This window comes from Eimeria necatrix, genomic scaffold (genome assembly GCF_000499385.1).
Source record: "Eimeria necatrix Houghton genomic scaffold, Enh_scaff1222, whole genome shotgun sequence".
Classification (NCBI taxonomy): domain Eukaryota; phylum Apicomplexa; class Conoidasida; order Eucoccidiorida; family Eimeriidae; genus Eimeria; species Eimeria necatrix.
Genome location: NW_013651997.1, coordinates 1 through 10,173, shown reverse-complemented (window position 1 = coordinate 10,173; position 10,173 = coordinate 1). Strand labels below are relative to the sequence as shown.

At 51.4% G+C, this 10,173-nt stretch overlaps 1 protein-coding gene across 1 annotated transcript; it reads left to right on the top strand.

Annotated features, from left to right (window-relative positions):
- Nucleotides 1–313: 313 nt before the first annotated feature.
- Nucleotides 314–1,203, top strand: ENH_00007780 (hypothetical protein; the record flags this gene model as incomplete). Its single annotated transcript, XM_013578635.1, has 2 exons — nucleotides 314–664; nucleotides 898–1,203. The coding sequence occupies 2 exons, from the start codon at nucleotides 314–316 to the stop codon at nucleotides 1,201–1,203; spliced, it is 657 nt and encodes a 218-aa protein (XP_013434089.1).
- Nucleotides 1,204–10,173: the final 8,970 nt, after the last annotated feature.

The window sequence follows — 10,173 nt, the reverse complement described above, 5'->3', positions numbered from 1 at the left end:
GCGGCAGCGGCGGGGCCCCCCCGCCGCTGCTGCGGGCGCGGCGCCGGGGGGGCCCCCGGGGCCCCCAGCGCCCCCGCTCCCCCCGGGGCCCCCGAGGCCCCCGGGGGCCCCCGGGGGCCCCGGGGGCCCCGGGGCCCCCGGGGGGCCCCTGGCTGCAGCGCCGCGGGCGTGGGCGGGCGCGTTTGCTGCAGCAAGTGCTGCTGCGCTGCTGCGGCTGCTGCGGCGGTGTCTGCTGTTTCCTCCAGCTCTTTTCTTCAGATCTCCTTCCAGGAGACTTTACTTTTCTGCTGTGACTTATATGCTGATAAGGTGGATGTACACGGACCGGCTGGACGTGCTGCTGGGGGCCCCCTCTTCTGCTGTTGTGGGGCCCCTGGCCAGGGGGCCCCCCGAGGGGCAGGCGCTGCTGATGGGTCTTGCGCTGGCTTGTGCTGCTTGTCTTTGCTGCTCCTTTGTCTTTTTGTCGCTGCTGCGGGCGGCCAATTTGCTGCCAGCAAGTCTGCTGCACCACCCCCGCATTCTCACCTGCACCCACCTGCTGCTGCAGGACAGCAGCAAGGCCCCCCGCAGCTGCAGCAGCAGCAGCAGCAGCAGCAGCAGCAAAGACCCGGCTGCCAAGGCAGAATGCGGCACGCCCTCTTCCGCCCACTCCAGAGAACAAGAGGTCGGGCTGGCAGCTGCTGCTCTGCTGCTGCTGCTGCTGCTGCTGCTCAGCTGCTGCTGCTGCTGCTCTGCTGCTGCTACTCCGCTGCTGCTGCTGCTGTGCTGCTGCTGCTGCCGCCGCCGCCGTCACTGCTGTAGAGACTGTTGGGGCTTGCAGTGTGGTGCGTCTGCGGGTTTAGGGTTTGGCGTTTAGGGTTTAGGGTTTAGGGTTTCTGTGAGGGACTTTTTCCTCAGGCTTGCATTTTTTGTTTTGACGAAATGAAGCCAGGAGAACTCCTCCGCGTTGTCACTTCTTGCGGCCACAAGTTTCACGGTGGGGCCCCACAGCACAGCACAAAACGCCCCCAGGGGCCCCCAAAAGGGCCTCCAAACCCCACAGGGACTGCTGCAGCAATTGCTTCTGTTGTTGCTGCTCCCCTTGCTGCAGCAGATTCAGCTGCTGCTGCGGCTGATGCGTCTCTTTGGAGGCCGCGGCTGCTGCCCTTCACGGGGATTGCTGCTTTTTTGGCCAGTATAGAAAGTTTAGGGTTTAGGGTTTAGGGTTTAGGGTTTGGGGTCTGCGGTGTTTGTGCAGCTGGCTGCCTTGACGTTTGGCTTTTCGACAGGCTAAAGGCCTCGTGCCCAATGTGCGGCCCTTTTCGCTACCCTAGTGGGGAGGGGCCGCCCCTTTTAGCCTGAGACGGGCCCCCTTGGGGGCCCCCAGGGGCCCCTGGGGGCCCCCAGGGGCCCATGGGGCCCCCAAAGGCCCCTGGGGCCCCCAGGAGCTCTTGTGGGTCTCAGGGGGCCCCCGTCTGTCACCAAGAAAATGCAGGTGGGACCCTTGCCTTTGGGGGCCCCTTGGGATGGGTCAGTCTTTACTTGCTCTTGTGGTCAGGAGATGGGGCCCCCACGGGAGGTACCCTGTGCATGCGTTGCGGGTTGCCGGCGTAGGAAAGCCCTACAGAGGGCCCCCAAAGGGCCCCCAAGTGGCCTCTGAGGGTCCCCGTAGGGGCCCCCAAGGGGCCCTTTTGGGCCTTTCAAATGCGGCCAAGTTGCACACAAAGATGACTTAGCTTGGTCGTCTAGAGGTTGGATATTTGGCAGTTGGGGCCCCCTTCAAATCCGTCTTGCGATGGGGGGCCCCTGAGTGCTTCTTGGCTGTGGGCTGCACCTTTTTTTGCAGCAGCAGAACAGAGCCTGTTGGTGGCTGCCAGTGCTGCTAAAACTGCTGCTGCTGCTGCTGTGGCGGCTGCTGCTGACCCCCAGCTCCGCTAGGGGCCCCAGAGCCTTGTGTCATTGATGGTACCCCGTTGGTGTGGGGCCCCACGTACAAACCCTGCGGGTACAGATTTATATAATACTTCTTTAAGATATGAAGGTAACTAAAGACTAGTGCTGGCCCGCTAAAGGCGCAGTCAGGCCCGCGCTGCAGTTGATGACTTTCCTGAACACTCCCAGATCCGACGGCTTCCTGCACTGGCAGCGAGGAAAGAGCATTTAGGCTTCTAGCTTTTAGGCTTTTTGTTTCAAATGAAAGCATTCTTTAATCAAACTTCTGCCTTGGTGAGGCCCCACTCTGGTGTTGGTTTGCCCGCCCACAGCAGCAGCCTAGACAATGCGCAGCTTTCCTGCAAAACTTTTCTTCTATCCATTTGACTATGAAAGTACTTTGGCTGGCCTGAGGCAAGTGGGTGCCTAGGACTTTGAAATAAACCTCTTTTTGTCTACTTTCACCAGTGTCAGTGGCTCTGTTCTGAGGCATATGCAGCAACAGGAGTGGCACAGAGGAAGAACCGCCCGCGAATTCTTGCTGCAGAAAGCCCTGCCTCTTACTGAGGTGCAAATGAACTATTTGAGGCTTCTTTTTCGTGCAGATGCATTTGCACAAGAGCTTTTATGCAGTTGCATGCCCCCCGTGAACTGTGCCACTCACGACTGCCCAGAGCCACCAACAAAACCTGCGTAGTTTGCGCTGCAGCTGACAACTAGAGATGCGCCTAAGCGAGTGCACAGTTCTATATCACCTTTCGATCTAAATAATAATACAATATTCTGAAACGCATAAGCCAGAGTTGCTCACTGGAAGAGATGCCGTGTGTGAGAAGGTTCGTGGCTGCCTGCTTGAATGTCGGTACCAGTGACTAATGACGCTCAGTGCATTTAGTAGTATGCAGATGCTCACGCCATCCTTGGGAAAAAGCGGTGTGGAGTTGTTTGCCGTGCGTCTTCATCTGCAATCAATTCTTTTTGAACTACGGCTGCTCTGAGCAGCAACGGACACGAGCACCGATTTGAACTAAGAGCATCACTTAATTTTTGGAGGAAAGCACACGAGGCAACAATTTCACAGGGATTGCTTTGTCTGTGTGTGGCCTTCACTCGTAAAGGGGGCAAGCTCAGGCCAGGCCAATTACCGTATGGCTTCGCCGTCCCCTGGTCAAGATCTTGTTTGCCTCTTGTTCAGCTCAGGAGAAGATACGACAAGATACGGCCCCCCATGCAGAAGCACGTGCAGAAACAAATAAGCATATAGTGGCATTTCTACAGGTGCCACTGTAGCCAAACACGCTAGCGTGAGGCCTCAGGGTACTCTACCGACGGCATTCCTGGGCGTTCGTCATCTGTGGCACTGGGAACTGCAAAGAGGCTTCACAAAAGGACGGACGATGGGGCGGTGTTGTTTTATGCTTTCGGCCGCTCGCCAGAATTAAATGTAGCTAAGAGAGGGGATAACGTGGGGTGTATCATGGGCAAATGAGGGCATGTTCACAAAGTACGCTGCACATCATTTGGGGGAAGCTGCCTACGCCTGTAAGGCAAAATGCCGAATTGGGGCAGTGCGAGGCACAGTGAGACAAGACGGCACTAGGTAGAGCAGCTGCAGAAGCTGCCTAACGTGCGTGAAAGACTAGCAGAAGAGCATTCGAAGCAAAGGGCAAGTTTGGGAAAAAGCAATCATCTACATCAGTGAAGTAAACAGAAAACGGAATGAAGCTCCTCAGGGCGCCGCTGTGGAGGCGCAGTCGACTAATCGATCTCTGCTGTAGTGGCTGTGCTGGTGCGAAGCCAGATGTGTTGTGGGAGCCACTTTAAGGGAGAGTGAATGGGATATCCGGTGACAAAGAGGGTCCTGCGAGCCACTTTCTGCTGTGATGCAGTTAACGAATCTCTGAACAACACAAGACAAGTCGTGCTCCACTGGTTGAAACTTTTCTTTCCAGGAACTGCTGCACGTTTTTCGAGCCAGTCGAGCAGAAATGTTTCAAGGCTTTATGATTTCATTCCGATTTGCGGCGCGAAACTCACGTTTCGTCTTTAAATTCATGGTAGACTTGTTTTTTTGAAGTTCTATGTCAAAAGCGTCGCCCAACACATATTACGGACCACCTAAGCGTAAGTGAAACATACGGAAAAACGCGGAAAGCGCTTATTTGGGAATTCATGTATTTGCTGAACTGTAAGTTCCGTATTTTCTGCGATAGCAGCCCCCCAAGACCCACTAAATCTACGCCAAGTTCTTGCCAGGGTCAGCTCACAGTACAGACCCATTTGGAGCCCCGAGGGAATCTCACAATGGATGATTCCTGCTGTTACCGCCACCAACACTCCTGCAAGGCGAAAGCAATACGGTTGTAGGCCCTATTTACTTTAGAGGCAAGTTTCAGGTCCTTTTAAATTTGTTCCGCAACTCTTGCGAATCTTCTTTATGGTTCATCAGCTCTCATGAGAAGATATTCACACGAGCCTGCACGCTTAACAGTGCTTTGATCCTGTAGAACATGCTGTTAGGGCAGTGCATTCCGGACCTGCTACCACCTACAAGCGCCTGAAGTGCTACTTAGGCAAACAAAGAGTATTTCAGACGGTTTTACGTGTTATTGCGTTAGTGTTTCTTCAGAGGTGCATACAAGCAGGAGCACGGAGCAGGTCTGTAACGAGCACGGAGCAGGTCTGTAACGTGTCAGTTGAAGGCGCCTTACTCGAGAAGCCGAACACGCCCTTAAGTGGTATCATGGTGCCATAAATATTCATTAAAATAAGGATGAGCATATAGAAACAACTCTAGTGAATGCTGAACGTGCAAGAAATAATCAGTCTCGCAAGCGCAAGCACTGCCTCGAGGATTTCGCTTGCTGCAGGATCGAGGTACGCTGCAGCTCTTTACGATAAATCCATTGCTAACATCACGCTAGACATGTTCAAGTTCATGAAAAAAAAACTGCTAAAATCTTAACTTGTGGGCCGAAAGTATTAAAGACGTCCTCACCAAAGTTTCTGCCATAGAGTACAATTGCGGACCGTGTGCTGGTTAGCCAGTTACGCAGACACCAACTCACTTTTGGAGAGTCTTTAGCTTGCATGCCAAGTGAAAGCCGAAATCGTTAAATTTAAAGCTTGGCTGAAGGGAGTTTCCGCCTCTTCAGTGCCGTGAGCTACGCCCAGCTGGACAGACAGATCCACTGCCATATGCCAGCCCCAAACTCACGCCTTCCAGTATTGCACAAATGATCTAGGAACCCTCATACCTTTGTAATTCCTACCTACCACTGCACATTAATGGCATACACGTCACTAGGTATCCTAGAAATGGACTTTTCAAGCAGCCTTCACACTCCATTATAGAGACGAGCAGTGTCGCCAGCTGTCTTTTTGAGCTTAACTTCTCCTAGACAGGCTCTAGGGGAATTTCAGCGTGAATTGCACTATTGACATTTGCATGCGTATGCCACAAAGACGGGCTTCGAACTGGCACTACTCAGAATTCATTGGGGCATTTTCGACCAGCCTGGTTGCGCCGGAACGTGCCCAAACAGTTGCAAGGCCAGCACGCCACCTTTACGACCTGTGGTCCACAAAATTAATATTAACGCATCTGTGTACAAATTTCGATGGGGAATATAAGACTGCGCTACATAATTAGAGTCGTATCCATAAATGCTGCTACTGGTGACTATGCGGCACGACGGCTAACGCTGTCCACGGTGTGGGGTTTTAGAGGGCGGAATTAACACTGTTACATCCGAAAATGAATACCCTCGAGGCTCAACAAACAAAATGCATAAATCAAACAATGCCGATTGACTCGAAAAGTGCTAGGTGTACCTAGACTGGCCTGCAGCCCACTGATCCTCTGGGCCGACGGTCAGCCCGAACTCTGGTTGACTGCCCGTGAGTAACGGCGTCTCAACGGTGGCTTTCGTAGCACTTGCGTCTCCACATTGTTTTTAAATCCTGTTGCTTTTTTTTTATTATTAACATGTGTGTCGTCAATCTCTTTTTCTCCGTATGGTTGGCGCCTGCAGCAGCAGTAGCGAGCCGCGCCCTGCCACTAGCTGAAGCTCTTACAGTGTCTGAGGTCATTCAAATGCATGATGAGGCATCCGTAAGCCATAAAGGGGGCTCTGCATTGGGGGAGAAAACCAGGATCTCCTCAAGAGCCTTTGCGGCTATCTCCGCAGTCGTTGCTGCGTTTGCGACGGTGTTCTTCATCCTCCAGTGCTTTGAAGCTGTTAAACGTTACAAAGCCTTCAACAGCAACAAACCGGTCCGGCGGAGGCTTGCAGAAGGAGGCGCCAATAGATGCCCTGTAAGTCTTCGGCCTTTCAATGATCACTCAAGAGAAATGTGGAAAGACCGGGTAAGGATTTAATCTGGTTGCCTGGACAAGGTATGTTTTGAAGCAGTGCAGGCACAAAAGTGGCCAGCTTCTTAGAAACCAGAGGTATAGAATGACCCGGAATATGCTGGTGCCTTGCTTCAATGAGACATAGGATAAGCAAGACTGCGATTTCCAACAAATTCACACGGTTCGTCCACACAACGAACTCAGTCCACGTATTGTTGCGTTGTCAACCGTAAGAGCAGTATACGCTGTGTGGAAATGCCGTAATGCCGTAGTGTTGATCCAAAATTCAGTGATCACCCCAAGTAAGCGCACCACGACCGTGGAACGAGCGGCCCGCAAGTTTTTCTATTGCAATGCTGGCGCTGCAAAAATGCTGAACAATTTGGGAAAGAGCCTTCTGGTGATTCTCTTTTTTAGAGTTGTTGGTACCATCGTTCCACTAAAATCGGGCAAAGGAAAAAAGCGGTCAAGGCTCACGCTGTGTGGCGAACGGCGTGTGCGTTCTTTGCACCAGAGTTGCCATTTTCAGACATTCTGTATGTTGCTTAGACTTTTTTCCCCCCACTAACCTAGTGGCTGTCTTAAATGCATATGGACCAAGCGCTTACACTGACATTTGTCACCCGCTAGTTCTCTATCAATCTGTTTGCTAAGTCGTCATTAATTGAACTTTCCATGAATTGCACTTGGCCTAAAGTCTGTCGGCCATGTGATGATAAACCGCACTGTTTGGACGTACTATTTCAGTTGCCAGGTGCCATGCGATGGCATCTGGGCGCCTACGTTTAATATCTGTAGTCATATGTGAAGTGCCGTACAGTCGACGCTGCCGGAGTGGGGAGAACCATGACTAAAAAGCGATAGGACGAGCACGTAATGTACTAAATGATGTGGACCTTGACTGTTCTAACTGTTTGCATTTGTGACATTTTGCTTTGGCAGTAGGCACTTCAGGAGCTGGCGTGCTATAACCTGTTGCTGCAGTACTAGACAACAGTTCGGCAAGCAAGCTGCCAGTTTGAGCAGGCGATGCAGTTTCCCGTGAGCTTAGAGTTGCCAGTTCTTGCTGTCCGTTTTTTGCCTACAATTTTCGCTTGTTGCTGAAATGACATTTGCGCGGTTTCCGCACTACTACACGAGCCACTGGCAAGCTGGCTTCTCATAAGCAGCTGTGAAGGCCTTCTGAATGCTTGTCAAAAGCGCATAGATTGGAGTAGCAAGATTAATAGGTACAAAATTTGGTTTAACGTCCTGTACCTCGCTAGCACGAGCAACACTTGAGTGTTGGCGTCGGTAGGACTACTATCTTCTATATAACTTAACACGTGAGCGAGCGCCATGCTATGCACGCAGGGAAGTGTTTATATTGCGAACCAAAAGCTGTAGCATGCGCTCTCACTGATTTGACTGAAAAAGCGCAGCATATATCTTTTGCGGTGAGCGCGCTGGAAGTTCGTCTGTCAGAGTGTGTCCTTTTGGCGGTTGGCTAACGGTGATTAATGAAGTGCAGATATTAGACGTGATAGAATTATTCAGAAAGTGCGCCATTGTTAGTCCCCAACGGAGCAGCATTATTGTTAGCGTTAGGCGCCACGAAACCCACTTCCGGCGTCATAGTAGACGAGCCTGTAGGGTGCAAAAGGGATAGACACAGGGAGAAAGCGAGTGGACAAGAATTTCGTAAGGCAAGGAGATCAATGGTTTGTGGAAAAAGATGGTTTGTTGTTGGTTGTGGCCTTGCTTGTTCCTTGCACGGGTCTACTATGCTCTAACAACGGAGGACGTTGGTATCAGCACACTGCTGATGTGTCACAAGAGTGAAGCTTTGAGTGCAAACGCCAGCTTCCCTGTAAAATTTTCTATTCGCCGAAATGTTACAGTAGCTCCTCCGACCAGAAACCGCAGCAGAGCGCCAGGTGCTGCTTAACGGGCTCACAGCGTAGGACAGTTTGCACCAGTCAATAACATTCGTGCTAAAGAAAGCGTAGGCTCTGAATCGTAAACGCAAGGCCTGATAGCCTCGGCTGTGACTGTCGAGGAGGCTCTGCGCAAACATACACCTTTCCCGGGAGCTTCGGGGTTCATCGGCGCATGTAACACAGCGAGACAGGCTTTTAAGTAACATAATTAGGCAACTGAAAAACATTTTGGTTTCTTGTGATGCATTTTGGGACGACGCGGGACCATAAACAACATTATGCTGGAAATACTGACGTTATGCGCCAACGCCTGTCAAGGGGAGAAGGTGCCTTTGCAATCGAACTGCAGGTTTCTTGGCATCGCATGCACACTTCGAAGCTCGTGGCAACGATAACAGGCCACTCAAAAGTGACGGAAGGCTCATGGGGAAGTAGCGTCGTTCCTTTGCTGGGAGAACCAAAAGTGTGGCGAAAGTGATCCGTCGTCATTGCTTTCCATTTCTTGGAAGCTCGGAGTAATTAGTAGACAGCACCAAAGCCATTCGGGGCTTCTGTCAGTGCATAAACGGGCCAATGGCTTTTCAGAATGGGAAGTTGGTCGACACATTCACGCCACAGTTACTCTTTCCCCAAGCTTAACGAGCGAGATGAATGATCCGGCCGTCATCTGGCCAGACGGTGCGTTGTATCTTCATTAAGAGTTCCGCTGCAGAACATGCGAGCAGCAAGAAACGGTGCTGTATATATTATCAAAAGTGCAACATTTCGAACACAGCTGCAGAGTTTCTGGTGGCTCTTTCCAGAAAGTAGCAAGCGCTTACTAGATGCAGTTCACACTGCGGGCAACTTGTTTGTATGTATTTTCTCCCCATCATCATTCCCGTTCACGGCCGTTCCGATGCTGCAGCTCTTCAGAAGGTTCATTTTCTCTCGTAATTATGATCGATTTCGAATGCGTCGGTTCATGCTTATGCGGGAAGCAGCGCAACGTTTACACACCGCTTAACTTGTATCCGACTGGCGAGCAGTGTGAACTCTCAGGTGAAGGGCGGACAGCTGAGGCATTTTGACGAATGTAACGATACAGAGAGTGTGTTCCGGATACACACCATGCAGCCAAAGCTCCTGGCAATGCGCAACTTCGCGAAACGCAATATGCACCCTCACATAAACGAACGCGAGGGATTTAATGACACTGCCTGCTTACCAGGGACCCTCCTAGACTCACCCAGTGCTTGTAAGCTTGGCAAACGAAGGCTAGCTGGAAATAGATTAGTTGGCGGCTGGCATTTTGGAGTCCTTGTGACGCCTTGGGCACTCTAGGGTTATCGGCCGCCAAGACAAAGTGGGAGGAATAGTAACTCCAGTGATTCTCCGCAGCTTTGTTGTCGCTCCAGCTCAAACTAGTGAAATCACTGCGCATGATGTGGTGGAAGATTCCCATGATTTGTGTTCGAAGCTGCATTGTGGTGAGAAAGGGGATGCTACCACATTGCCGAGCAGTTTTGTCCCTAGTAGGCGCACTCGTGAGGTTTTTTATTTTGCATGTCTTCACATCAAATCAGGACCATGGTACTTTGTAAAATGCGTGTCGTTGCATGACGCAGTGCTTTTTGAAACGGCAGGAGAAACAGCCACACAGATACATTGTAATCATGGTATCAAGCAACTCCCGATTTCATAAGCTTGAACACGATTTCATCTTGACACCAAGTTGGCTGCGGATCCTCTGACATATCTGCAGGCTGGACTGTATGGAAGCTTGCCCAGAATAAAGGGGATGAGGCTTTAGTTGTTCACTGTTGGCTTCACCCAGATTCGTGGACACGGTAGAGTGACGAGTGGACGGCATCGACATTGGATCAGGAAGTTAGTAGCAGCACTGAGCGACCTGGGGTTGCGCTGGAGATAACGTCTTCGTTGTACTTGTGCTTTGTCTGCATGCTTGTCGAGTACTGGGCAGGCTGACATGAATTTGAAAGGAAC